Below are 22,998 nucleotides of genomic sequence, written 5' to 3'. Positions count from 1 at the left end.
CTGCCAAGCTACACTGCTTCCTGACAATGCCCGCTTAATCCGGAAGCCAGCCACACCAATGTGTCGGAGGAAACATCATACACCTGTCGACCGTGTCAGCATGCATGCGCCCGGCCCGCCACAGGAGATGCTACAGCGCAGTGGGACAAGGACATCCCTGCCAGACAAACCCTCTCCTAACCGACGCTGGGAAAATTGTGCGCCAACCCAAGGGGAATGGAAGCTTTTGAATTAGACAGTTCAGACAAAAAATACAATTTCTAAAAAATGTCTAGCCCCTTTATCTATTGGTAACAGGGTTGACGTATTATGCTCAACACACTAAGTTTTCCACCACAAAACAAAAAAATTAAAAAAGAGCAGAACCAGCTCACGAGCTCAACTAGCACCTGCATTTTGGAGCTATGTCTAAAAAGCTTTTTGTCTTTTACAACTCTCCCATTCACCTGTGTGAACTTCATCTTCGTTGCATGCCAGCCTTTTACCGGCTGCGGAGAGACTTTTCTGTTTGCATTTTGTTGTGCACCAGGTTTTCATGTCTTTTCATGTTCTGTTTGTGAGAGCTGGCTCTGACCCATAACAGTCAATCCTCTTTGCCGGGAACCTTCTTTAGCACTTTACATTTTCCCAAATGCTTCCAAACTGATGCTTTCTCACAGCTGCTCTTAGTCTTGGGTTGAGAAGTCATTCTCCAAACCTAATCGCAAACAAAGAAAAGATTAAAACACATGACGGTCCAACACAATAGGGGAGGGGGGCATAGGGAAGGTATAGGAGAGGAGATAAAAAGAAAAGACTTCCTCCGTGTCAGGTAAGCAGTCTCGAAGTGTACCCTCACCAACTTACCGGACTGAGTGAGTTCTGAACATCCCTCGCTGTCCTCTGTTCCTGCGTCCAAGTCTTCTTGGGTCTCTTTCTGGTGTCTGTCTTGACTCTTAATACGTTTTCTCAGTTCTTTCCCAGGCTTGCCTGAAAAACACAAAAGGATGGAACATACATAAGAGTAACAACAAATCCACGTATTAGCAAGCAACGACATTACATTTTTGTTCAGAACTCACTCAGCCTGGTAAGTTTGACGGTAGACTGCGGATGTTCCCTTGCTTACGAAAGCAGCCGGTGTCTACCGTCACAGAATTACCAGGCTGTGTGAGTTCTGAACACCTGTCACTCGAGCTTTCGCTGTCAGGTTCATACTCACTGATGCAACCGGTGTCACTCAACTGGTGTTTTGTATCATATTTGTATAACAGCTGATGAAACTATGAATAAATGTTATCAGTGTAACTTCCTGAAAGTTGCCGATTGAAAATACAATCTACATAAGACATTCTAAATCAGCAGGTTTTGCATTGGTGGAGTTTTGGCTTGCTTGGTGACATCACCAGGTGGTCTAAGTTAATAGACCAATTAAAAAGAGTTTGGAATCTCTCTGCCAATAACAGCTCATTTTGAGGCTACATTTCCCTCTCATTAGTGGATTGATCCATGTTTAACCATGTTTTGAGGCTATATAGTGTTTGTTTACATGTACTTTGTTTACCCACATTGAAGTAAAACAAGCTTTTATGCTGAGTTCTGATGGGGTACAACTGTTGAACTAAGCTCATGAAGCATTTATAAGTTATATTCTTCAAGAATCAATGAGTATATATCATTCAATTGCAGGTTCAAAAATGGATTTTGGAACTGCGGATTGCAACTTTAAAATGAAGGAAATGAGGGGGTGGTTGACGGTTGGCTACATACCTTGGCACTAGAGATTCCTGCTTTTAGATTACAATTTTAAAACAATTAATTAATAAATGTATAGTATGACAGATTACCTATGACAGCAACAACTCTCTCCAAATCAAACCTTCCCTTCTAGCACCGCACTGTCTCTGCCAGTCCTGCAGCAAATAAAACATGTTTTCACACAAAAAAAATGTAATTGGACCATCCGGATATCCATATTGATTAGTGAAATATTCCAAATGCCTTTCCCTAGCTGCCATTTCAAAATACAATCACCTCTAAACAAAATGTCTCACATTGTGACTTGCGCAAATAACTCAGCATGCCACAGGAAAGCAACCGAGCTTGGACTACATTTGCATTACAATGTAGGTACCAGTAGCTAGTTTAACATTACTCCTATGGAGTTATTTAACATTATGCACAACACAACATTCTTCCATTTGAGAACATCTAAGACATCATAGCAAAGATAAACAATGCAATAATAATCCATTCCGAAATGTATTAATGTCTATTCCAGCAACCTTTAGCAGCTAGCTGGCTAATTAACCTATCAGTATAGCCAGGAAAAATGGCTCGCTAGCTAACTGCTAGCAAGCTAACAAAATGCTACAACAGAGCTAATACTTTTCCATGCGTCTACGAAATGTAGCCCGCTACAGCTACATTGGCCGAGTAATTGTTGAATAATAACGAAGCTAGGTAAATTCATTTAAAATAATATCGCTAGTAACTGCAAAATACTTACAGCTGAAATACACTGCTGTTTTCTTTATGAGCATGGTGAACTGAGGAAGCCGCATCCACGTGTCGTGTTGTGGGGGAGGGGACAAGTTCCCCAAATAGACCCTGGCTTTGGATCAGATTTGAATTCCCCCCGCTAATGGTCCGTGTTAGGTTTGGGGAGGGGAAGCTGATCCTAGATCTGTATCTCGGGGAAACTTCGCCCCAGCACATGCAAAGAAAGAGAGTTGAGGAGAAGGGGAGGAGAGAGAGCGTCGCTCTCAGGGTTGACAGATCATGTTCAAAATCTACCAGTAAGAAATTGGTTTCAGAATATAATATATTATCTTTAGCAGTTCTAATGTCTTCATTTGCCCCATTTCATTAGTCTTGTTGATTGATTGCTGATATCTAGTTTCACAGAAAATATGGTGTTGATGAATAGCATCCATCCATGTATAGACATATAGTTCATACTAGTGGTCCTACCCATTACCCACTTCACTCCATTAACCCTAAACTTGCTGCTCACATGGTGGTTAAATGTATTTGACTTTAGGTTAGTTAAGGTTAAGAAGGTAAAGATTGTGTTTTGCTGTGTTGGGAGCACTAGTGGCAATGCTGCCTCACCCAGATCACAAATTACCCTATATAGGTATATATTGTAGCAAGCTTAACCCAACACTTACCAACCACCTTCTGATCTCTTGGTGTAATGAATAAGGTGTTGGCTTGCTTGTCGCTGGAGTCCCAGTTGGAGCTACCCCCAAGTTTGTTGCATAGGTATCAGAAGTAGGATAGTGCCTGTGAAGCCATCAAAGATGTGTGTACACGTGAGAGACTTGCTATAAAGAAGTGTGGCCGGCATGCTCTCCCCAAGGAAGGAGGTCTCAGCTGACTAACTTTAATCCAACACCGAGCGAACACATCGAGAGGTTTGGACATATTGGAGTAGGACTTAAGGTGTTGGCTTGACAGGACCCATTAAATGGACCCATTAAACAATGCCCACGTTAATTTCCCCGTCTCATGTCCTGTCCTTATATTAGTTGCATAAGTAATACAGTGTGCTATACAACAGGAAGCTTATAAGAAATCCCACTATGCCCTCCTACGAACCATCAAACAGGCAAAATGTCAATACAGGACTAAGATCTAATCGTACTACACCGGCTCTGACGCCTGGCCTGTAGGGCTCCTTGCCTTTGTTGAAGTCCGGTTTGATGGTAACCACTCAATTTCCATCTGCTCTTATCGTGCAGACAAGCATTCCTCCTCCTTTTGGCCAAGTCTGAGAAATACAATAATAAAATGCCACTTTTCAATGCCTGAATTGGAATCTACTTCAAAGTTATTACATACAAAGCAATGTAATAAGTGTATAGGCTACATAGTGGTTTTTCCCCTTGTGGTACTCACTTGCCCGCTCGTCCCAGGTTCCCCATGATGTGCAGGTTGGTCTTCACAAAGTCCTCTGAGGGGTCCCAGGTAATCAGCCTGGACTTGGGGATGGTGCGGTCACTGCAGACCAACAGAATACCACAAACACATTTTGCATACAAGGGTATGGTGTAATGTGAACATACCGGTACACTGTTTGTCTTCAAAGCAGTACGATGCACCAATGCTGCTTCAATTACATTCACTTTAATAATAATTCACTTTGGTGAGTAACAGGGACCTACACTGGGCGTCTGTCCTGTCGTCTGTGTCTGACATTGGCCATCCTATGTGCCAGTAAGGTAGGATTGGACATGACCTGCGTCACCATACTCTGGGAATGCTGTCGTGAGTATATCAAAAACAGCTTTAAAACACTAACGTTTCTTTTGGACAGAAAATAGGTAAATGCTTTGTTTTGAATAATGAAATTGTCACGTCTGCTCCAGCTCCCTCTCTTTGGCGCTTGAGGTCGCCAGGCTGCTCATCAATACGCACACCCGTCACCATTTTTATGCGCACCAGCGCTTCATCGGACTCACCTGGACTCCATCACGTGATTGATTACCTCCCCTATATCTGTCACTTCCTCAGTTTCATTCCCATGTCTGCATCAATGTTGTTTTGTTTCTCTTGTCCAGACACTGTTCGTCTTTAGTTTCATGTCTATTTATTAATAAATCCTCCCCCTATGCTTGCTTCCCGTCTCCCAGCGTCTTTGGTTACAGAACCGTTACAGAAATGGAGATTCTGTTGAAAACCACCCCTTCCAAATTGGTGGAGCAGTCAGAATCGGTGTAGGTGAAAATCCTGCAGTTCCATCTGCCCCTGGTCCGCTCCTGAGCCATGATCTATGTGTGGTATTGTCTCTCCAGCGGAGTCTGGCATACTGACTCACTCTGGAACAAAACCACTTCATATTGTGCACACACACCTTACTATGCAACATCAAACTATCCTAAACAGCAAATTCTTATTTGTTATAAGGACACTGACTGAACAGCTTCTCCTGCCAGACTACCACAAACTCCTCCTCATCATTTCTGGCTGAAACAAAACCAAGATGTTGTGGTCCATATCTAGTCACCACAAAAATGACATCTACTCAACTAAGAAGCATCTGACATCTTTCTGTTTCAAAACATCTAACATCATCTTCATGTTTCAAAACTGTGTTAACACCTGATTGAGTCTGTGAGTTGAGGGTGTCCAGCTCAATGCCTCCCCTCTCCTGTTGAGTCAAAACCTGCTGCTGAAGGTGTTGGGAGAGGGCTGCTGTGGAGGTGACTCTCTGAATACGAATCCTGTAAACACCATTGTAAATATAAACAAAGTAAACAGGATTCTAGCTAGTTAAATGCCATGTTTTCATGGCAAACTCAGGGATCAGGTCAAGAAATATACTGGGTGTTTATCATCATCTGCTTTGAGAGCTAACGACAGTGTCTTGCTTGTAATGGCAATGCAAGGACTAAAAGCCACACAAACGCCAACTGCAACTTACTTAATTGTAAGGTTTTTGACAGCATATTTATTGGTTCACTACCACCACCTACCGTGGGATACAGTCCAGAGCAACAGAACAAATCCCCCCCCCCACTGATAACAGGTAAGATAATATCAGTATAATAATATTCCCTTGATGTAAAAGTTTAAGAACCACTGATGTAATTAATTAAGACAAAAATCTGTCTGACACAAATAACTGCAATTTAGAAATCTTTATTGGAAATGCACGTTTCAAACAGCACAATTCAAGTACAGATGAGTGTAGCTAAATCAGATACATGCTAATTTAGTTTAAATGTGATGTATTCCTCCAGTCCCAGTTCATTTCTACTCTTTTGACATGCTTCAGACCAGATGCATGCTTCACGTCAGTGTACAATGGTCCAACATTTGCATATCACAGTGTTTGAAGCTTTTAAGTTCTGCATCTCTCTGCTGTCTTTCATCTGAATCCATATCCTCCAAGGTCTAAACAGGTGTAGATTTCCATCTCTGTGTGGGAGACCAGATATTGCAAGGAGACCAGTAAGGGGCCCTCAACTCTTCACTTTGGCCAAAGGAGACCGAAGACCCCAATACCAGTGACACTGCCCTAAGGTTGGTGATGTCCTTTGCATGAGACTGTGGAGACAGAGGTCTTATCTCTCTGTGGTTACTAAAGATGTCATGGCACTTATGGCATGAGTAGAGGTGTTGACCCTGCTTCTCCTGGCTATATTTCCAAGGCTAAGCATGTAAATCCAACTCATTATCATAGGCTGTATGGGGATCAATATATATATATATATATTTAATAACGCTGCATGTCTCAAAATATAAGAATGAGACCAATATATGTATTTTGCTAATCATAGTTCTTGTCTCTGAAATTACGTTTGTGTGTGTTGTAGGAATAACCAATACTCAAAATCTGTGTGTGTGTGTGTGGTAGAAGTAATAGTTGGCCATTATTTCTTTGAACATCTCAATTTGGACAGCAGCCACTGAAGAAACCTGTCAATCAAAAACCACAGGAGAATTAATAGTATTATAAACTGGGTGGTTCGATCCCTGAATGCTGATTGGCTGAAATCCGTGGTATATTTAAGCAATAAGGCACGCGGGGGTGTGGTATATGGCCAATATACCACAGCTAAGGACTGTTCTTATGCACAACACAACACGGAGTGCCTGGATACAGCCCTAAGCCATGGTATATTGACCATATACCACACACCCCCAAGGTTTCTTATTGCTATTATGAATTGGTGAACAACGTAATGAGAGCAGTAAAATTAAATAATTCGTCATATGGTATACGGTCTGATATACCACGGCTGTCAGCCAATCAGCATTCAGGGCTTGAACCACCCAGTTTATAACAGACCGTATACCACGGGTTTGACAAAATATTTATTTTTACTGCTCTAATTAAGGTGGTAACCAGTTAATAATAGCAATAAGGTACCTTGGGGGTTTGTGGTATATGGCCAATATACCACGGCTAAGGGCTGTATCCAGGCACTCCGTGTTGTGTCATGCTTAAGAACAGCCCTTAGCCGTGATATATTGGCCATATATCACACCTCCTCGTGCCTTATTGCTTAAGTTTGCACTTACACATCAGATAGCTGCTCTTTCTCTGCTACCTCATTCTATTTCTATAATTCTCTAGTCTAGTATTCCCTGGTTATGTTCCACTTCTCTCTCCTCTATTTCCTCACCTCTTCCTCAGACTCTTCTTTTCCTCTTTCTTGTCCTCCTCCTTACTTTCTCCATCATTTCCCATCTGTTGCATCTTACTGGCCTTCTCTTGCTTCAATTCTTTTTTGGCCTTGCCCTTCTTTTTCTTATTGAACTTCCCTTCCTGAATATTTTGGACAAGCAGATAAATGTAAGTTTTCTCTTCTCTTGAGCTACTATACCTACAGCTATACTATACTATAGAAGGACTTATGGCCAATATTCCCTTCTTGTATTTCCTCTCACCTGTGGGGCCACTCCAGCCATTTCCTGGAGCAGCTTCCTGCCGGTCTCGCTCAGGTTGGTGATGGGAGCCAGGCGAGGGCAGTGGCGGTATGGGAAGTTCTCTGTTCGGGGCGGAGCGACAGGGTTGAGAGGAGTCCGAGGCCTTGGAACATTTACTGGGTAGGGAGAGCCTACAGCAGAGGGCAGGGCCCGTAGGGTTTCAGCCAGTGTCCAGTGTGCTGAGGTTACAAGAGGAGAGAGGCCATTCTTGACAGATACAGGACCTGAGACCTCCCCTGGGCTCTGTAGGACCAGAAAGTAAAGTAACATATCAGGAAAGTGCTATGTTCAACACAGTCTGTAGAAATATTTTATAACTACTTTATACACATTGCAGATACATGACTACACTCAATAAGTAATTGTCTGCATAATTTCCAATCCCCCATGTATATATAAAATATTTAATATGCAGAACTTACCAGGAAGTCTGACTCATCAAAGGAGTGGAGAGACAGATCATCATCCTTGTCCATATCCCTCACATCAAGCTTTGTCACCTTTCTATTCTCAACTTTCAGCTTTGGTGTCCTCCTTTCATGATCCTCATCATCACACTGTGTATCAGAGTCAACTAATCAGAGACCATCCTCCTCCCAGTGATGTCACTCAACAAAGACATGGACGGTAGGGTACAACTCTTTTACCTCAGATTCACAGTCAGTGAAGGAGTAGATGGAAAAGTCATCAGAACTGGAGGATGAGATCACGTCATGATATTTTCTCTCTATTAGCCGAGTCACCCTTCCAGACTGAGGAGACAGAGAAAGGCATGTACTCATGGCAGCCATAGAATACATAGAATATGTAGGCAATCCAACATGGTTGTACAAGTAGTGAGTAATACATGGGTAACTGAAAATGCAATAAATGCAACTCCCATAACATTAGGGGTGGGGCAAAAGATCTTCCATAGTACAGGATTCTTTAGCATCTCGAATGGATAATTGTCAATTCAACCAAGCCAACCAAAATGGCCATATGAATCAACAGATTGGTCTATCTGTTGTGTCTCTATGGGAACAGCAGAGATGACCTGGCTGAGAGGCTCTGGATTGATGCTCCATCCATCCCCAGATGTCTGGTCCTGCCCATAGCTCACAATGATTGGCTGTTAACAGTAAAGAATGAATTCAACACTGCTTTGCTCATATTGGCCTTGAACTGTGTATCAATAAATAATATAAGGACTGTTATGTGGTTGAATTTGAATGTGACTTACAGGCCTTTTGTGGATCTGAGGGGTCTGCACTGAATTAGACTGTCAAGACAGCATTCAATGAAGTTAGATAGGGATATCTGCATTTGCTTTAATTCTGAGAACTGCAGTTTGTACATGCAGAATGCATAACTAATGTGTATGTGTTTTTGTTTCAGGTCAGATATGACTTACAGGCTTTGGCCTTCTGTGCACCTTGCCGGTTGGCCACAACACGGAATCAGGGGTGTTCACCCTAACTGGTTTCAACTGTGAACACAACACTCAATTTAAAATGTGATAATATAACAAAAACAGGACAAAACAAACAAATATTTGATATTTACCACATAAGGGCGGCGTCTTAAAGCTCTTTTAATTCTCTCATCATTACGATCCATCTTTCTTTCTGAGGGAAACATTTCCATCAATTAATAGACACAAAACACATCCTGACTCACACACAGACACACACACACACAAAGATGGCATCCCAAATGGCACCCTATTCCCTATATATGTATATATATGTTGGTAAGGAGGTGCCCCAAAAGGCCAAAGATTACCTGCAACAACCTGAGTGAAGAAAACTATTGAACAGATTAAATCAAATCTGAACACCGTTTATGTAGTGAATTAATGCATGGTTACGTCATTTTGGGTCACAGCTTTATGACTGCGCTTAATACGTCACAAGAAAAACGCTTGTTTGGAGCCGGACTGGTGGTATCATATTTTCACTGGTTGTAGCTCAATAACGAACGTGATGTGCTTTTTATATCTTACTGACTGAGTAATGGTTGTATCGCTGGTTGGTTGGACGTTTTACATAGATAGACCAACATGATATCAATAGCAAGAAACCATTCCTTGACAAATATTTTGTTGTATTATTGTTTTACTTTGAGTAACATTAAGGGACCACAATAGAAACCGTTTACTTTATTGTGTTGTCCCTGGCATGACACGTTTTATTTAATTAAACGGGTTTTATTATTTTATTAAACTGTCCAATCAAATATATCTAACTTTCTATCTAACTCACATGAGCTGTTGAGGACTCCTTGGTCATCACATTTCACGCACAAGCCAGCAGGTGGAAGGAAGTGTCTTTAAATGCAGCACTGCCTTTAACGCACTTCATGGTCTGCGCAACAGTATCTTTGTGGTTGTGAAAGTGATTAATCCAAATGCGGAAGTTCAGTACATTTGTTTTGGTTTAGCAAGCTAGCTTCTCAAGTCTTGGCTAAAGTGTTGTGCAATATTGGAGGAAAAGTGTCGTTACTGACATTTTGTATTGTGCTTGATTATCCTCTAGTAGTTTGACAAGTTTGTACTGAGCATCAACATGATCACCCGAATAGTTTAGAAAGATGTGGTTCAGAGGTTCAAGAGTTTGACTCCTGAGTTCAGGCTAACAAGTGGCATTGTTGCTGTCATTATAGTATTGTAATGAAACAGACAGGGAGCAGGTCTCGAACCCTTGGACCTTCTAGCCCGAGGTCCGGCGCGCTATCGACTGTGCCGCAAAAGCATGCTCGTGCGACAGAGTCCATTTCCGCGCTTATAAACCCAGGTTCGTTACAGTATCATCAGTTTTGTTCAGTCACTACATATTTCGGTTTATCAGAAGATGTCTAAAGTCTTGGAACTACAGTTTTTGCCAATGGGCATGGTACCTTAGCAAGGAGGGGTTGAGTGACTCAAGAATCATGCTCAGTAGCAAGCTAGCCACTTTGAATGGGTCTGTTGTAACGTTATCTAGCGTGCTACAACGTGTAGCTAACGTTAATGACGTAACATATTGTGCCAGTCGGCTTCAGCAGCAAGCTTGAGCACAACACATCAATGCCGCTGATGTCTGTCAACCCGATAATATCCGTTTAATCCTCTCCTCTTCCAAGCTCATCACATACTCCTTCCACCACCAGACAGAGACCCAGATACTCCTCAGCATTGGGGTTCTGGTGATCCTCTGTGGTGGGATTGAGAAGAGTGTGGGCACTGTTTGGTTCCTCCTCATGTTTCAGCTGCTCTCTATCAACACAGGGGTGTTGTACACAACCGTGGGCCTGGTACTGTTTGGTGCATCTGCCCAGAATCAAGTGGAGGGGTTAGTTCCTGTATCCCCCTCCCTTATGGGTATGGCCACAGTGTACTCACTTATGGTTAAGGGCTTTCTTTTTGGGGTCAGTGTACCCATGTTAGCCCTGGCCTGGCTGTTTCTGGTCAGAGTAACACTTTTGGTCCCACACTCTCTTCCTCTGCAACGCCATCATAGCAGGGGGGATCTCTATCCTTACTCCAACCTTATTGTGGTTGAAAATAACTGTGATACACTGCAGTATGTCACAGCTTTAAGTGGGCTTAATAGTGTAGTTAAGTGGTAATATGTTTATGTGCGGCGCTGTGGTCTAAGTCACTGCATCTCAGTCTACAGTCCCTGGTTCGAATCCAGGCTGTATCACATTTGGCCGTTATTGGGAATCCCATAGGGCGGTGCACAATTGGCCCAGCTCTGTCCGGGTTTGGCCAGGGTAGGCCATCATTGTAAATAAGAATTTGTTCTTAACTGACTTGCCTAGTTAAATAAAGGTTCAATTAAAATAAATAATATGCTTGAAATGTGTGTTGAGTCCTCATGCTGAACATAACGGGATGTTTTGTTTGGAAAATCTACCATCACTGTGTCACACATTCTGCTTATCTTGCTCTGGTGAAACATACGGAAGGGGCTGGAACCCACTTCTAGACATGTCTGATGCTGGAGCATCAGTCCTAGATAAGAAGATGCCTTTCAGGCTGCTGAGGGACAGCTTTGGTTTTAGAAGTGTTTTCTTTCCCATCCGGTCAGATAAATAGTCCAAACAACCAACCCAACCGTGTCCTCATGGCCCTAAAACACACTTTTGCCTCGTTTTGTATCACCTTTCAATGATACATCTGGGGGGGACAAAAATGTAGTTTCAGAATGGGGGGGGGGGGGATGTCTCCCTGTCCCCAGTGAAAGTTGTGCCCCTTAACATTGATGTCCTGTATGACCCTACATCAATAGAGAAGGAAGACGGTCCACCCACCCTGAGTACTGAGAAAGCACCTCAAGCATAGCTTTGGGTAACGGCACGAACATGAACACAGCTGCAGCCACAGTCAAGGCCATGGACATAGTCACGGACACAGTCATTGGCAGACATCTGCCTCTCAAACCAGCAGTCACTGGGCTCCAGTGGCTCAACATCTACATTCTCAACATTCTCTCCAGTCTGTCTGTCAATGCCCCCCAGAGTTTCACAGCAAACATGGCCGAGTCTGATGGTTCACCCAGGGGCACCAGTGTCTTCATTGACAGATTGATAACATAGAAAACTCATTGAATAACAGAGCTCTCATTTGTTATACGTTGAAATGTAATATACTTGGACATGGGGTTTGAGGTAGTGCTTAAAAGGTACACGGTTTCTTCACTGATGCTTTTGGTTTGAAGAGTCAATAAAACTCTGAAAGTTCAGGGTCAAATCAATGCAAGAAGGTTTAGATTGTCAGTTGAATGTAAGACCACTCCTTTTGGCTTGTACTTTGTGTTGTTCTACACATACGGTAGACAAATCTCTTGGCACTCTTGATCTATACAACCTTTATAAATCAGGCAATTTATATTACACAGATGTATTCAGTTTTTCTTAACTACTTACAGCAATGAAATGAAATAGCATCCACTCACCAGTAAATTAGATCCATTACATGCAGTTTGTTGGGCAATGCATCATTCAACATAGTAAATTCTGGAGCAGGGAGCAGTGGTTGAGGTTATCAAGAGTGTGGGCTACAAGGGCAGATTATGATGTCATCTTTAGAAACTACATGCATACCATTTCAGTCCTGGCCAACCAAGCTGTTGAGGTAGTCTTTATGACGTACATAACGCTGAAAGGAGGAAAAGAGAGGAGAGGTCATCGTCATAGAAAAGACTCTAACCTGCCTGAAAGACTATAATAATATTTCATCAGTGTACTGTATGTACATACATAAGGACAAATCTGACATGAGGCCACTTTGGGATACAAAAAATCTTCCAAGTTTTGATTTTGGGATGAACTATAATACAAGTATTATTACAGTGCACCAACAGTGAATAACACTACACACTCAGTCACTCACGTCTATATATGCACTGTTGCTGTTCCAACCTTGGGTGCAAACAAACAGCATCATAACACAGTAAATGGCTGGGAATGTATGAATTCTGCTACCAAGTAAGTAACCCTTACTTGAGCTAGGGGTAAAACATTTTGACTTCAGCGGGTGCGGGTCACTGGCCTGTAGGGCTCCTTGCCTTTGTTGAAGTCTGGTTTGATGGTAACCACTCCATTTCCATCTGCTCTTATCGTGCAGACAAGCATTCCTTCTCCTTTTGGCCAAGTCTGAGAAATACAATAATAAAATGGCACTTTTCAATGCCTGAATTGGAATCTACTTCAAAGTTATTACCTACAAATCAGTGTAATAAGTGTATAGGCTACATAGTGGTTTTTCCCCTTGTGCTACTCACTTGCCCGCTCATCCCAGGTTCCCCATGATGTGCAGGCTGGTCTTCACAAAGTCCTCCGAGGGGTCCCAGGTAATCAGCCTGGACTTGGGGATGGTGCGGTCACTGCAGACCAACAGAATACCACAAACACATTTTGCATACAAGGGTATGGTGTATGCTGCTCATCATTACGCACACCTGTCACCATTTTTACGTGCACCAGCGCTTCATCGGACTCACCTGGACTCCATCACTTCATTGATTAACTCCCCTATATCTGTCACTTCCTGTTTCATTCCCATGTCTGCATCGAGGTTGTTATTTCTCTTGTCCAGACACTGGTCGTCTTTAGTTTCATGTCAATTTATTAACAAATCCTCCCACTACACTTGCTTCCCGTCTCCCAGCGTCTTTGGTTACAGAACCGTTCCAGAAATGGAGATTCTGTTGAAAACCACCCCTTCCAAATTGGTGTACCAGTCAGAATCGGTGTAAGTGAAAATCCTGCAGTTCCATCTGCCCCTGGTCCGCTCCTGAGCCATGATCTCTGTGTGGTATTGTCTCTCCAGCGGAGCCTGGCATACTGACTCACTCTGGAACAAAACCACTTCATATTGTGCACACACACACACACCTTACTATGCAACATCAAACTATCCTAAACAGTAAATTCTTATTTGTTATAAGGACACTGACTGAACAGCTTCTCCTGCCAGACTACCACAAACTCCTCATCATTTCTGGCTGAAACAAAACCAAGATGTTGTGGTCCATATCTCGTCACCACGAAAATGACATCTACTCAACTAAGAAGCATCTGACATCATCTTCGTGTTTCAAAACTGTGTTAACACCTGATTGAGCCTGTGAGTTGAGGGTGTCCAGCTCAATGCCTCCCCTCTCCTGTTGAGTCAAAACCTGCTGCTGAAGGTGTTGGGAGAGGGCTGCTGTGGAGGTGACTCTGAATACGAATCCTGTAAACACCATTGTAAATATAAACAAAGTAAACAGGATTCTAGCTAGCTAAATGCCATATTTTCATGGCAAACTCAGGGATCAGGTCAAGAAATATACTGGGTGTTTATCATCTGCTTTGAGAGCTAACGACAGTGTATTGCTTGTATGGCAATGCAAGGACTAAAAGCAGCACAAACTTCAACTGCAACTTACTTAATTGTAAGGTTTTTGACAGCATCCCGGGAACGATAGACAGCTTCTCCCGTGTCGGTGCTCCAGCCGTCTGCCATGTTGTAACATTGGGAACTTTATTGATGGCGAGCTAACTAGCTAGGTTAGCAACATACACACACACACGTGAGCTATGTATACAGCAGCAGGCAATTGTGCCAATTTTGTTGCTAGTACTTTTTGCAAGCGTCTGCTCGTTGCATGTTAACAACTGTCTGCCAGCCTGGTTGGGTTTCTGGCGAGCAATACAACTATTTATTGGTTCACTACCGCCAACCACCGTGGGATACAGTCCAGAGCAGCAGAATAAACCCCCCCCCACTGATAACAGGTAAGATAATATCAGTATAATAATATTCCCTTGATGTAAAAGTTTAAGAACCCCTGATGTAATTAATTAAGACAAATCTGTCTGACACAACTGCAATTTAGAAATCTTTATTGGAAATGCACGTTTCAAACAGCACAATTCAAGTACAGATGAGTGGAGCTAAATCAGATACATGCTAATGTAGTTTAAATGTGATGTATTCCTCCAGTCCCAGTTCATTTCTACTCTTTTGACATGCTTCAGACCAGATGCATGCTTCACTTCAGTGTACAATGGTCCAACATTTGCATATCACAGTGTTTGAAGCTTTTACGTTCTGCATCTCTCTACTGTCTTTCATCTGAAGCCATATCCTCCAAGGTCTAAACAGGTGTAGATTTCCATCTCTGTGTGGGAGACCAAATATTGCAAGGAGACCAGTAAGGGGCCCTCAACTCTTCACTTTGGCCAAAAGAGACCTAAGACCCCAATAACAATGACACTGCCCAAAGGTTGGTGCTGTCCTTTGCTTCTCCTGGCTATATTTCCAAGCCTAAGCATGTAAATCCAACTCATTATCATAGGCTGTATGGGGATCAATATCATTTTTTGTTTAAATAATGCTGCATGTCTCAAAATATAAGAATGTGACCAATATATGTATTTTGCTGATCATAGTTCCTGTCTCTGAAATTACGTTTGTGTGTGTTGTAGGAATAACCAATACTCAAAATCTGTGTGTGTGTGTGTGGTAGAGGTAATAGTTGGCTATTATGTCTTTGAACATCTCAGTTTGGGCAGCAGCCACTGAAGAAACCTGTCAATCAAAAGCCACAGGAGAATAAATAGTATTATAAACTGGGTGGTTCGATCCCTGAATGCTGATTGGCTGAAAGCTGTGGTATATTTAAGCAATAAGGCACGAGCAGGTGTGGTATATGGCCAATATACCACAGCTAAGGACTGTTCTTATGCACAACACAACACGGAGTGCCTGGATACAGCCCTTAGCCGTGGTATATTGACCATATACCACACACCCCCAAGGTTTCTTATTGCTATTATGAATTGGTTAACAACGTAATTAGAGCAGTAAAATTAAATAATTTGTCATACCTGTGGTATACGGTCTGATATACCACGGCTGTCAGCCAATCAGCATTCAGGGCTCGAACCACCCAGTTTATAACAGACCGTATACCACGGGTTTGACAAAATATTTATTTTTTACTGCTCTAATTAAGTTGGTAACCAGTTAATAATAGCAATAAGGCACCTCGGGGGTTTGTGGTATATGTCCAATATACCACGGCTAAGGGCTGTATCCAGGCACTCCGTGTTGCGTCGTGCTTAAGAACAGCCCTTAGCCGTGATATATTGGCCATATATCACACCTCCTCGTGCCTTATTGCTTAAGTTTGCACTTACACATCAGATAGCTGCTCTTTCTCTGCTACCTCATTCTATTTCTCTAATTCTCTAGTCTAGTATTCCCTGGTTATGTTCCACTTCTCCCTCCTCTATTTCCTCACCTCTTCCTCAGACTCTTCTTTTCCACTTTCTTGTCCTCCTCCTTACTTTCTCCAACATTTCTCATCTGTTGTGTCTTACTGGCCTTCTCTTGCTTCAATTACTTTTTGGCCTTGCACTTCTTTTACTTATTGACCTTCCCTTCCTGAATATTTTGGACAAGCAGATAAAGTAATGTACGTTTATGGGTTCTCTCTTCTCTTGAGCTACTATACCTAGAGCTATACTATACTAGAGAAGGACTTATGCTATACTATAGAAGGACTTACGGCCAATATTCCCTTCTTGTATTTCCTCTCACCTGTGGTGCCACTCCAGCCATTTCCTGGAGCAGATTCCTGCCAGTCTCGCTCAGGTTGGTGATGGGAGCCAGGCGAGGGCAGTGGCGGTATGGGAAGTTCTCTGTTCGGGGCGGAGCGACAGGGTTGAGAGGAGTCCGAGGCCTTGGAACATTTACTGGGTAGGGAGAGCCTACAGCAGAGGGCAGGGCCCGTAGGGTTTCAGCCAGTGTCCGGTGTGCTGAGGTTACAAGAGGAGAGAGGCCATTCTTGACAGATACAGGACCTGAGACCTCCCCTGGGCTCTGTAGGACCAGAAAGTAAAGTAACATATCAGGAAAGTGCTATGTTCAACACAGTCTGTAGAAATACTTTATAACTACTCTATACACATTGCAGATAAATGACTACACTCAATAAGTAATTGTCTGCATAATTTCCAATCCCCCATGTATATATATAAAATATTTAATATGCAGAACTTACCAGGAAGTCTGACTCATCAAAGGAGTGGAGAGACAGATCCTCATCCTCGTCCATATCCCTCACATCAAGCTTTGTCACCTTTCCATTCTCAACTTTCAGCTTTGGTGTCCTCCTTTCATGATCCTCATCATCACACTGTGTATCAGAGTCAACTAGTCAGAGACCATCCTCCTCCCAGTGATGGCACTCAACAAAGACATGGACGGTAGGGTACAACTCTTTTACCTCAGATTCACAGTCAGTGAAGGAGTAGATGGAAAAGTCATCAGAACTGGAGGATGAGATCACGTCATGATCTTTTCTCTCTATCAGCCGAGTCACCCTTCCAGACTGAGGAGACAGAGAAAGGCATGTACTCATGGCAGCCATAGAATACATAGAATATGTAGGCAATCCAACATGGTTGTACAAGTAGTGAGTAATACATGGGTAACTGAAAATGCAATAAATGCAACTCCCATAACATTAGGGGTGGGGCAAAAGATCTTCCATAGTACAGGATTCTTTAGCATCTCGAATGGATAATTGTCAATTCAACCAAGCCAACCAAAATGGCCATATGAATCAACAGATTGATCTATCTGTTGTGTCTCTATGGGAACAGCAGAGATGACCTGGCTGAGAGGCTCTGGATAGATGCTCCATCCATCCCCAGATGTCTGGTCCTGCCAATAGCTCACAATGATTGGCTGTTAACAGTAAAGAATGAATTCAACACTGCTTTGCTCATATTGGCCTTGAATTGTGTATCAATAAATAATATAAGGACTGTTATGTGGTTGAATTTGAATGTGACTTACAGGCCTTTTGTGGATCTGAGGGGTCTGCACTGAATTAGACTGTCAAGACAGCATTCAATGAAGTTAGATAGGGATATCTGCATTTGCTTTAATTCTGAGAACTGCAGTTTGTACATGCAGAATGCATAACTAATGTGTATGTGTTTTTGTTTCAGGTCAGATATGACTTACAGGCTTTGGCCTTCTGTGCACCTTGCCGGTTGGCCACAACACGGAATCAGGGGTGTTCACCCTAACTGGTTTCAACTGTCAACACAACACTCAATTTAAAATGTGATAATATAACAAAAACAGGACAAAACAAACAAATATTTGATATTTACCACATAAGGGCGGCGTCTTAAAGCTCTTTTGATTCTCTCATCATTACGATCCATCTTTCTTTCTGAGGGAAACATTTCCATCAATTAATAGACACAAAACACATCCTGACTCACACACAGACACACAAAGATTTCATCCCAAATGGCACCCTATTCCCTATATATGTATATATATGTTGGGAAGGAGGTGCCCCAAAAGGCCAAAGATTACCTGCAACAACCTGAGTGAAGAAAACTATTGAACAGATTAAATCAAATCTGAACACCGTTTATGTAGTGAATTAATGCATGGTTACGTCATTTTGGGTCACAGCTTTATGACTGCGCTTAATACGTCACAAGAAAAACGCTTGTTTGGAGCCGGACTGGTGGTATCATATTTTCACTGGTTGTAGCTCAATAACGAACGTGATGTGCTTTTTATATCTTACTGACTGAGTAATGGTTGTATCGCTGGTTGGTTGGACGTTTTACATAGATAGACCAACATGATATCAATAGGAAGAAACCATTCCTTGACAAATATTTTGTTGTATTATTGTTTTACTTTGAGTAACATTAAGGGACCACAATAGAAACCGTTTACTTCATTGTGTTGTCCCTGGCATGACACGTTTTATTTAATTAAACGGGTTTTATTATTTTATTAAACTGTCCAATCAAATATATCTAACTTTCTATCTAACTCACATGAGCTGTTGAGGACTCCTTGGTCATCACATTTCAGGCACAAGCCAGCAGGTGGAAGGAAGTGTCTTTAAATGCAGCACTGCCTTTAACGCACTTCATGGTCTGCGCAACAGTATCTTTGTGGTTGTGATTAATCCAAATGCGGAAGTTCAGTACATTTGTTTTGGTTTAGCAAGCTAGCTTCTCAAGTCTTGGCTAAAGTGTTGTGCAATATTGGAGGAAAAGTGTCGTTACTGACATTTTGTATTGTGCTTGATTATCCTCTAGTAGTTTGACAAGTTTGTACTGAGCATCAACATGATCACCCGAATAGTTTAGAAAGATGTGGTTCAGAGGTTCAAGAGTTTGACTCCTGAGTTCAGGCTAACACGTGGCATTGTTGCTGTCATTATAGTATTGTAATGAAACAGACCGGGAGCAGGTCTCGAACCCTCGGACCTTCTAGCCCGAGGTCCGGCGAGCTATCGACTGTGCCGCAAAAGCATGCTCGTGCGACAGAGTCCATTTCCGCGCTTATAAACCCAGGTTCGTTACAGTATCATCAGTTTTGTTCAGTCACTCCATATTTCGGTTTATCAGAAGATGTCTAAAGTCTTGGAACTACAGTTTTTGCCAATGGGCATGGTACCTTAGCAAGGAGGGGTTGAGTGACTCAAGAATCATGCTCAGTAGCTAGCTAGCCACTTTGAATGGGTCTGTTGTAACGTTATCTAGCGTGCTACAACGTGTAGCTAACGTTAATGACGTAACAGATTGTGCCAGCAGGCTTCAGCAGCAAGCTTGAGCACAACACATCAATGCCGCTGATGTCTGTCAACCCGATAATATCCGTTTAATCCTCTCCTCTTCCAAGCTCATCACATACTCCTTCCACCACCAGACAGAGACCCAGATACTCCTCAGCATTGGGGTTCTGGTGCTCCCCTGTGGTGGGATTGAGAAGAGTGTGGGCACTGTTTGGTTCTTCCTCATGTTTCAGCTGCTCTCTATCAACAGGGTTGTTGTACACAACCGTGGGGCTGGTACTGTTTGGTGCATCTGCCCAGAATCAAGTGGAGGGGTTAGTTCCTGTATCCCCCTCCCTTATGGGTATGGCCACAGTGTACTCACTTATGGTTAAGGGCTTTCTGTTTGGGGTCAGTGTACCCATGTTAGCCCTGGCCTGGCTGTTTCTGGTCATAGTAACACTTTTGGTCCCACACTCTCTTCCTCTGCAACCCCATCATAGCAGGGGGGATCTCTATCCTTACTCCAACCTTATTGTGGTTGAAAATAACTGTGATACACTGCAATATGTCACAGCTTTAAGTGGGCTTAATAGTGTAGTTAAGTGGTAATATGTTTATGTGCGGCGCTGTGGTCTAAGGCACTGCATCTCAGTCTACAGTCCCTGGTTCGAATCCAGGCTGTATCACATTTGGCCGTTATTGGGAATCCCATAGGGCGGTGCACAATTGGCCCAGCTCTGTCCGGGTTTGGCCAGGGTAGGCCATCATTGTAAATAAGAATTTGTTCTTAACTGACTTGCCTAGTTAAATAAAGGTTCAATTAAAAGAAATAATATGCTTGAAATGTGTGTTGAGTCCTCATGCTGAACATAACGGGATGTTTTGTTTGGAAAATCTACCATCACTGTGTCACACATTCTCCTTATCTTGCTCTGGTGAAACATACGGAAGGGGCTGGCACCCACTTCTAGACATGTCTGATGCTGGAGCATCAGTCCTAGATAAGAAGATGCCTTTTAGGCTGCTGAGGGACAGCTTTGGTTTTAGAAGTGTTTTTTCCCACATCCGGTCAGATAAATAGTCCAAACAACCAACCCAACCGTGTCCTCATGGCCCTAAAACACACTTTTGCCTCGTTTTGTATCACCTTTCAGAATGGGGGGGGGGGTGTCTCCCTGTCCCCAGTGAAAGTTGTGCCCCTTAACACTGATGTCCTGTATGACCCTACATCAATATAGAAGGAAAACGGTCCACCCACCCTGAGTACTGAGAAAGCACTAGATGCATTTATCCTACAAGACGTGAGGTCATTAAATTAACATGATTGCTGGGTGCAAGCCAGAGTACATGATGTACTACAGTATAATGAGCAGTTTCAATAGATGATCCTCAGCTGTAATTGAATACTGTACAATAGGCACCTAGTGGTCCCCCATGATTAGTTAGAGAATCACTGTTTAGTTAGATAAGCTCTGTGTAATCTCTCCACATTCTCATTGGTTGCAGAATCATACCCAGTCCAAGCCGACGCTCCAGTTTCCTCCAACCTACAGGTTACCAAGACCACACCAAAGACATTTGAAGGCTGGGCCCACTCCTACTATACACAGGGGAGCCCTGTTGAGTTCAGGTTGTTATGTTCACAACCATGGATATGCCCTCAAGCATAGCTTTGGGTAACGTCACGAACATGAACACAGCTGCAGCCACAGTCAAGGCCATGGACATAGTCACGGACACAGTCATTGGCAGACATCTGCCTCTCAAACCAGCAGTCACTGGGCTCCAGTGGCTCAACATCTACATTCTCAACATTCTCTCCAGTCTGTCTGTCAATGCCCCCCAGAGTTTCACAGCAAACATGGCCGAGTCTGATGGTTCACCCAGGGGCACCAGTGTCTTCATTGACAGATTGATAACATAGAAAACTCATTGAATAACAGAGCTCTCATTTGTTATACGTTGAAATGTAATATACTTGGACATGGGGTTTGAGGTAGTGCTTAAAAGGTACACGGTTTCTTCACTGATGCTTTTGGTTTGAAGAGTCAATAAAACTCTGAAAGTTCAGGGTCAAATCAATGCAAGAAGGTTTAGATTGTCAGTTGAATGTAAGACCACTCCTTTTGGCTTGTACTTTGTGTTGTTCTACACATACGGTAGACAAATCTCTTGGCACTCTTGATCTATACAACCTTTATAAATCAGGCAATTTATATTACACAGATGTATTCAGTTTTTCTTAACTACTTACAGCAATGAAATGAAATAGCATCCACTCACCAGTAAATTAGATCCATTACATGCAGTTTGTTGGGCAATGCATCATTCAACATAGTAAATTCTGGAGCAGGGAGCAGTGGTTGAGGTTATCAAGAGTGTGGGCTACAAGGGCAGATTATGATGTCATCTTTAGAAACTACATGCATACCATTTCAGTCCTGGCCAACCAAGCTGTTGAGGTAGTCTTTATGACGTACATAACGCTGAAAGGAGGAAAAGAGAGGAGAGGTCATCGTCATAGAAAAGACTCTAACCTGCCTGAAAGACTATAATAATATTTCATCAGTGTACTGTATGTACATGCATAAGGACAAATCTGACATGAGGCCACTTTGGGATACAAAAACATCTTCCAAGTTTTGATTTTGGGATGAACTATAATACAAGTATTGTTACAGTGCACCAACAGTGAGCAACACGACACACTCAGTCACTCACGTCTATATATGCACTGTTGCTGTTCCGTCTCCTCTGGTCTGACGCCACACCTCCCTCTTCTCCCCCTGCGTGTCAACCTGGGGTGCAAACAAACAGCATCATAACACAGTAAATGGCTGGGAATGTATGAATTCTGCTACCAAGTAAGTGACCCTTACTTGAGCAAGGTGTAAAACATTTTGACAACAGCGGGTGCGGGTCACTGGCCTGTAGGGCTCCTTACCAGGTGTGTTGACCATGTGGCTGGTCTTCACAAAGTCCTCCAAGGGGTCCCAGGTAATCAGCCTGGACTTGGGGATGGTGCTGCCACCGCAGACCAACAGAATACCACAAACACATTTTGCATACAAGGGTATGGTGTAATGTGAACATAGCGGTACACTGTTTGTCTTCAAAGCAGCACGACGCATCACTGCTGCTTCAATTATATTCACTTTAATAATAATTCACTTTGGTGAGTAACAGGGACCTACACTGGGCGTCTGTCCTGTCGTCTGTGTCTGACATTGACCATCCTATGTGCCAGTAAGGTAGGATTGGACTTGACCTGCGTCACCATACTCTGGGAATGCTGTAGTGAGTATATCAAAAACAGCTTTAAAACACTAACGTTTCTTTTGGACAGAAAATAGGTAAATGCTTTGTTTTGAATAATGAAATTGTCACGTCTGCTCCAGCTCCCTCTCTCTGGCTCTCGAGGTCACCAGGCTGCTTATCATTACGCACACCTGTCACCATTTTTACGCGCGCCAGCGCTTCATCGGACTCACCTGGACTCCATCACTTCATTGATTACCTC

At 42.8% G+C, this 22,998-nt stretch overlaps 2 protein-coding genes and 1 long non-coding RNA gene across 6 annotated transcripts; all 3 read right to left on the bottom strand.

The window, feature by feature from the left end:
• Positions 1-255: 255 nt before the first annotated feature.
• On the bottom strand, positions 256-2,574 carry LOC135538497 (uncharacterized). The gene is made up of 3 exons (XR_010455433.1): positions 2,489-2,574; positions 847-969; positions 256-697 (listed from the first exon to the last, which is right to left on the bottom strand). It is a non-coding gene; the product is annotated as an uncharacterized LOC135538497 (long non-coding RNA).
• Positions 2,575-5,642: 3,068 nt separating this feature from the next.
• On the bottom strand, positions 5,643-9,018 carry LOC135538491 (uncharacterized). Its single transcript, XM_064964376.1, has 8 exons — positions 8,965-9,018; positions 8,813-8,887; positions 8,642-8,680; positions 8,456-8,530; positions 8,067-8,171; positions 7,842-7,976; positions 7,381-7,662; positions 5,643-6,405 (listed from the first exon to the last, which is right to left on the bottom strand). The coding sequence occupies exons 1-8, from the start codon at positions 9,016-9,018 to the stop codon at positions 6,316-6,318; spliced, it is 855 nt and encodes a 284-aa protein (XP_064820448.1). The 3' UTR covers positions 5,643-6,315.
• Positions 9,019-14,755: 5,737 nt separating this feature from the next.
• Positions 14,756-22,284, bottom strand: LOC135538492 (uncharacterized). 4 transcript variants are annotated; one of them, XM_064964377.1, is made up of 11 exons: positions 22,200-22,284; positions 21,910-21,964; positions 21,762-21,822; positions 18,061-18,122; positions 17,909-17,983; positions 17,738-17,776; positions 17,552-17,626; positions 17,163-17,267; positions 16,938-17,072; positions 16,475-16,756; positions 14,756-15,460 (listed from the first exon to the last, which is right to left on the bottom strand). In XM_064964377.1, the coding sequence occupies exons 4-11, from the start codon at positions 18,112-18,114 to the stop codon at positions 15,371-15,373; spliced, it is 855 nt and encodes a 284-aa protein (XP_064820449.1). In that variant the 5' UTR covers positions 18,115-18,122; positions 21,762-21,822; positions 21,910-21,964; positions 22,200-22,284; the 3' UTR covers positions 14,756-15,370. The 4 variants fall into 4 exon arrangements, with proteins under 4 accessions (XP_064820449.1, XP_064820451.1, XP_064820450.1 ...); XM_064964379.1 differs by lacking the exons at positions 21,762-21,822; positions 21,910-21,964; positions 22,200-22,284 and adding an exon at positions 19,379-19,444; XM_064964378.1 differs by lacking the exons at positions 21,762-21,822; positions 21,910-21,964; positions 22,200-22,284 and adding an exon at positions 18,751-19,147.
• Between the last annotated feature and the right edge of the window lie 714 nt (positions 22,285-22,998).

Source organism: Oncorhynchus masou, unplaced genomic scaffold, assembly GCF_036934945.1.
Source record: "Oncorhynchus masou masou isolate Uvic2021 unplaced genomic scaffold, UVic_Omas_1.1 unplaced_scaffold_973, whole genome shotgun sequence".
Lineage (NCBI taxonomy): Eukaryota > Metazoa > Chordata > Actinopteri > Salmoniformes > Salmonidae > Oncorhynchus > Oncorhynchus masou.
The sequence above is the reverse complement of the archived record's forward strand: the minus strand, read 5'-3'. Positions and strand labels throughout refer to the sequence as shown.